This window comes from Chionomys nivalis, chromosome 7, assembly GCF_950005125.1.
Source record: "Chionomys nivalis chromosome 7, mChiNiv1.1, whole genome shotgun sequence".
NCBI classification, from domain to species: domain Eukaryota; kingdom Metazoa; phylum Chordata; class Mammalia; order Rodentia; family Cricetidae; genus Chionomys; species Chionomys nivalis.
The window spans coordinates 54,858,720-54,865,321 of NC_080092.1; the positions used below are offsets into that span (position 1 = coordinate 54,858,720).

Consider the following 6,602-nt stretch of genomic DNA (forward strand, 5'->3'; position numbering starts at 1 on the left):
CGCAGACACTGATGATGCCTCTGAAGCTCAGATTCTATAGAGCAAATGAGCCTACAGGAGATGTCACTAGTACGGTCAGTGGACTGTACTTAGGAACTACTGCAGTCATTACTATTAAACATGTAGGTTTTTGAGCTCTATCAAGTGAATTTAATTATGGTCTTGGATATCTCAACTTGTTCATAGTTTATTAAAGCTCCGTAGATGAAGGTATGTTAAAGGAGATTTAAGTACTACAGAAAGAATACTAAAGCTGCTGTAAGAACAAGCAGGCTGGGCATTGTGAGTCATCCCTAATCATAGCTCTTGTGAGGCTGCGGCAATAAGATCACACTGAATTCAAAGCACTCTTAGGCTATAATATGAGTCCCTTTTTCAAAAACCCAAATGAACGATTTTGCTGCAATATGAGCTTTGAGAACTTTGCATAAGGTGTAATTATAGATGTTTCTCTTTCTTAAAGAGATAATTGTGTTCATGAAACAAAATATTTCAACATTTGCAAAGTCTTCAGGGGGAAGAGATAAATAATTTAGCATATCTGAAAACGTGTGCTGCATAACATCATCCAATCAATATCCTCAGGCTAGAACTGTAAGGTAACAGCTCATCCTTACCTGCAGTGAACAGGACAATGTCCAAGCCCTCATAAAAGATACTGCTCTCCTTTATTCACTATAGACACAGATTGTAAAAAGTCACATAGTCATCCCCTAATCTTCACCTCTGCTTCTCTCATATCCCCTTATAGTCATCCCTGAGCCTAAGAGGCTCTACATCCCAGAGGAGTCCAGTAACTCATTATAAACAGTAATTACCAAGGACCTCTGTAGGACCAGTTTTCCCAGAGTCCTTCAGTAGTGAATGATTATCAGCACCAATCATACTTTACTGTACTTAAGGAATGGTGGACTTGGAGAGAAACCCATAAATGCGTGCTTATTTGTTTACTTGTATAAGTGGCTAAAGCCTATTCTTTGTGGAGTGGGGAGGGGTGCTTGAGGAAGAGAGTTTGCAAACTCCCTAGAAGTAATTGGAGACCACACTGATTGAAAGAATGTGCATTAGAGATCATGATTTACTAAGGAAGCCACTGTGACATTTAAAGACACTCAGTTTGGAAACACTCCCAGATAGTATGTAGTGCGTTAGTATAACTTTGCCTCCTGTAAATACAACAATAATAAAGAAGAGATCATGAACTTGGGAGGGAAATGGAGAAAGTGGGAGGAGTTGTACAGGGAGAAGAAAGGCTAGAACTGATATAAATACAGCATTAGTGTATGAAAATTAAACAAAATATTTTAATTAAAATAATGAAAATAAATCTTTAAAATGCAAAGTAAGCAAAAGTCAGTAAGATAAATATTGTGTGTTTTCTCTCATTTGTGAATCTTACATTTAATTTTTTATTTTATTAATTTTAGTTATGCATGTGTGTCTCTGTGTGCCCAAAGGTCAGAGGCATCATATGTCCCTGGAGCTGGAGGTACGGGCATTTTGTGCAACTTTGTGTTGATACTTGGGCAAAAACTCAGGCCCTCTCTAAAATAGTATGTGTTCTTAGCTGCTAAAACATCTCTCTTAGGTTATCTGTCTATTTGTCTGTCTGTCTAGCTCTTTGCCTGCCTGTATATATATATATATATATATATATATATATATATATATATATATATATATATATACACATACAGAGAGAGAGATAGATTGATAGATAGATAGATGATAGATAGATGACCCTAGCTTTGAAACTACAATAGGAAAGTAAATAAAACACTTCAAGCTGTAAACAAGCTAGGACATTCTGAAATATTTCTGTAACACAGGAAACAATTCCAAGAACTAAGCTTCTTCACAACCTGCAGGGTCAAGAGGTAATCTACAAATGGGGAAACCCTTTTGAGTTTCATACCAAGCATACAATGTATATGTATGATATACAAATAACTGAAGGTAACTGAACATCACAAACACCAAATAATCCAATCGGTAACTGGCTAATGAATAAATATTCTATTCTCAACAGAAGAAACATACAGTTGAGAACAAACAGCTGAAAAAGATGTTTTTTCTGAATCTGGGCCACTTCATACAATTGTTTTAAACTCTGTGCATTTACTTACAAGTTGCATGATTTTTCTTTTCTTTTCTTTTTAACCTTTTTTATTTATTCTTTGTGTCTTTCACATCATTTATTTCAATCTCACTCACTTCCCATTCCTGACTATCCACCCTCTGCCACTGCAGCTCACCCCCCAAAAAAATTTAAGAGAAAAATTGAAAAAGGAAAAAAAATCTAATTATGTCAGCTAGAGTGTGACACACTGAGTCATGAAGTAAAGTCTCTTGTCCATATATCTTTACTTGCAAGTGTTCATTGCCAAGAGTCATTGGTCTGGTTTAAGACTTCTGGTTTCTGCTACACTAGCAATGCTGGGCCCTCACTGTGACTCCTCTTGTTAATTCTGTTGTTGCCATATGTTATGGAGATCAAGCAGTTTTTGGTCTGTAGGAGTGTTACTTTCATGTGCTCCTGCAGATCATACACATGGGGTGAGTATTGGGGAGGGCCAACCTATCCTAACCCTGGTTCTGGGTCTGGGTAGTTGCAGGGTTGGTCAGCCCAGCAGTCAGATCTCCCTTATCCTCAACATCAGGGTGAGCTCTCCTATATTGCCTTGGTGAGTTCACTTTTGTAGCAATGAGCAAGAGGCAGGATTTGTTTTCCTGCTTTCATGTCCTCAGTCCTCAGGGTCAGTTCACCCACCATCAAGGCCAGCTCTACTACGTTGCCCAGTTGTGGCACAGGGACCACTCTCCTGAATACTGCAACAGATAAGGTGCAGGGCTGAATTTCTCGCTCTTCTGTCCTCAAGGCCAGCTCTCCCACATGCCTCAGGCATTGAAGAGGGAAGAGGGCAGTTCTCACCCTCCCGTTCTGCCACATGGCAGGTGAGTAATGTAGACAGCTTTTCCATGCTCACAATATTGGGGCCAGCTTGCCCATACATCTGCCAATGGATTTGACTCTATTGTGCTGCCCAGGCGAGGGGCAGGGCATGCTTTCCCGAATGTTGCAGCTGGTGGCAGGCAGGATAAGCTCTCCTACCCTTCTGACTTCAGAGCCACTATACCACCTGCCTGAGGCATTGATAGGCAGGGGAAGGGCATTTCTCCCCTGCCCATGCTGCCACATATCAGATGAGTAATGGAGATAGCTCGCTATGCTAATAAGAGTTCATTTTGCTTAACAGCTTAAAAATATTTCATTATGTAAGTGTACATTATGTAAGCGTACCACATTTTCATTGTTCATTTATTAGTTGATGGACATTTAGCACAGTGGTTCTCAACCTGTGGGTTGTGACCCTTTGTAGTATCAAACGACCCTTTCACAGGGGTTGCATATCAATATTCTATATATCAGATAATTACATTATGAATCATAATAGTAGCAAAGTTGCAATAATGAAGTAGACGTGAAAATAACTTTTTGAGGGACTGTATTAAAGTATGGCAGCTTTAGGAAGGCTGAAAAGCACTGATCTAGGATTTGTCCATTTCCTAACTTTGTGAACACAGCAACAGTGAACATGGATGACCTGGTATCTCTGTGGTAGGATATAGAGTCCTTTGGCAATATGTCCAGGAAATATTCGAATGGGTAATATCTATTATTTTTATTGCTTTATTATTATTATTGTGTCATTTTATTTTTACATTTGTAATTAAAATATAATCACAGCACTTCCCCTTTCTTTCCTCGCATGTCTCCTCTTTCAAACCAATATTTGTTGTGGATGTGGTTTCAGGGCTCACCACTTTGTATTGGAAATCCAATGAGGGCTCATCTCTGGGAGAATCTAATTCTCTCTCAGCACGCAATAACTGCCTGTAGCTTTTAGTTTAGGAGTGGGGACCCTGTAAGATTTTTCCCCTCCCCCATATTAGCATATTGTCATTGTTCAGGCCTTGTTTAAGTAGACATCTCTAAGAAAATCAGTCACACAGCAGACTTACTGGCATTCCTACTCTCAGAATCTTCCCACTCCTCCTTCTGTGATACTCTCTGAGCATAGGATGCAGTAGCTATGCTGCCAATATATCTGCTGAGATGGGGTCCCCACAGTACATTGATCTTTTCATTGTGTGAAGTTGTGGTTCCATAAATATTTTTTGATAATTTTTAGATAATTTCACACATGTAATCTTCTTTCTTCCCTAAGCCCCCTGCCTTGTCCCTCCTCCCCACAAATCTCTTTTCAATTTTGTGACTATTCATTTTGTTTTGTGACACAATGAGAATAATTAGTACATCCCATGCAACCACGGATCTGGAGCTATCTTTTGGCATCTGATTGGCTCTACTGTAAATATGCTACTAAAACAATGCCTACCTGCTTCCAGAGTCTGTTAACAGTTAATAGTTATGAAAAATTAGTAGGGCCTCATAAGCCCCTCTATCTTTTTTGATGTATTTCTCTTTTTCTTCTTTTAAAAATATTCATTTTATTTTTGATAATTATATAAGCTTCTCTACATAACTGAAAATATTCAACAAAGAGGCAACCTTCAGAATATAAAACATTATATGATGAGATTTGCTATATATAGTATATAAAGAACTTTTTGAACTCAGTGAAAGCCATTAACTGTCATTTAATGCAATCCTATTTGCCTCTTTTCACTACACTTTTCCTTTTTGTTGGCTTTCCTATCTGTGTTTACCCCCAAATCCTGAAGCTTCTCTCTGTTGTTTCATAGATCCATGTATTATGTGTAAGACATAAATTTCTTGGGCATCAGGTTTCTTTTAAATTTTATTATTATATTTTTTATTTAAAATAATTTTAAAAGTTAAATATATTTATGTCATTCCTCCCCTCCCTGCCCCAGATCTTCTTCCTTTCTTTACTCACCCAATTTTAGGTTCTTTCTTTAAAAAAATAAATAAATAAATAAATAAAACCTTCTGAAACCATGGAAACAAAATAAAACAATGCACAAATAAGAGAGAACAAACACCAAAGTGTAACCAAATAATTTTACCTGATTTTGAAAAATACACACCAAGGTGTCCCTGAGTACTGATTAATACCACGTATCAAAAAAATACAATAATGGCGATAATATGCTAAAGGCTTACAAAAACCTGTTAAAAGTCAAGACCAGTTAGAAAATCAATATAGACAATGAAATAAAGACAGAGTCTAGAGTATTAAGTGATACAATTATCTAATGACAGACTGTAGAAAGAACATGTGAGCAGTTGCTAAAGGGCTTGTGAGTTGAGATATTCTATGATATCAAACCAATAGTTAATAATATTTGGATATGTATAAGCACACAGTAACAGCAGACTTTTGGATAAATGAGAAAATCCTGGAATAATCATGAGGAACAGAAATGACTTTAAGTCTATACTGAAATTTTCAGGATTACCTGGACAGGACAATGAGTGCATACTTAGGTCCCCCAAACTTATTCTCCAAATTCAACTACTCATATAAACTTCCTGCAATTTTTGTAGTGAAAGTTATATAGTGGTAACTTTAAACAGAAGCATTTATAGTGAGTAAAAATTCTGTAGTAACATCTAATGCTAATATTAATGTTTTCTAGAATAAATCATATAAAAATCTGAAGTGTTACCATCATAGGAAGGAGATAATTTGCTTTTTGAAAATTACTCTTTCTAATGCTCCCTTCATGTCTCTGTTCCTCAGACTGTAGATGAAGGGATTCAGCATGGGAGTTACCACTGTGTACATCAAAGACATGACAATTTCCTTCACAGTAGAGTTATTAGCAGAAGGACATAAGTAGAGACCAATGACTGTCCCATAGAATAGTGACACTACAGACAGATGGGAGCCACAGGTAGAAAAGGCCTTACGGATTCCTTGAGAAGAAGGGACCTTGAAGATGGAGAAAACAATTCTTGCATAGGAAACAATGATGAGAAGGAAAGGGAGTACAACTATAGGGCCTCCTAAGATAAATATCGCCAATTCATTATCATGGGTGTCAGAACAAGCCATTTTAAGTAGAGTAGACATATCACAGAAATAGTGAGGGATCACATTGTCCTCACAGAATGACAATCTAGCCATGAGCAAAGTGTGCAGCATGGCATGGAATGTGGTCAGCACCCAGGACAGCACCACCAGACTCATGCAAAGTTTGGGGCTCATGATGTTGGTATAATGAAGCGGAAAGCAGATGGCCACATAGCGGTCATAGGCCATGGCCACAAGGAGGAAGTTCCCAAGGTCTCCAAAATATAGAAAGAAGTATATCTGTGCCAGGCAGCCTGCATAGGGAATGGAAGGTACTTGGCTCTGCAGGTTCTGCAGCAATTTGGGCATTGTGACAGAGGAGAAGCAGAAATCAGCAAAGGACAAATTGCTGAGAAACAAGTACATGGGTGTGTGCAGATGGGAGTCCAGTAGAATGAGGATGATGATGATGAGGTTCCCCAGGACGGTGGTGAGGTACATGGCCAGGAGCAGGGCATAGAACAGGTGGTGGTGCTCTGGGGGGATGGGCAGGCCCTGGAGCAGAAACTGGTAGATGATAGTTTGGTTTCTTCTAGTCAT

The 6,602-nt window shown here is 38.3% G+C and overlaps 1 protein-coding gene across 1 annotated transcript; it reads right to left on the reverse strand.

The window, feature by feature from the left end:
• Window positions 1-5,657: 5,657 nt before the first annotated feature.
• Window positions 5,658-6,602, reverse strand: LOC130877226 (olfactory receptor-like protein I9). The gene has a single exon (XM_057774304.1). The coding sequence runs from the start codon at window positions 6,600-6,602 to the stop codon at window positions 5,658-5,660; it is 945 nt and encodes a 314-aa protein (XP_057630287.1).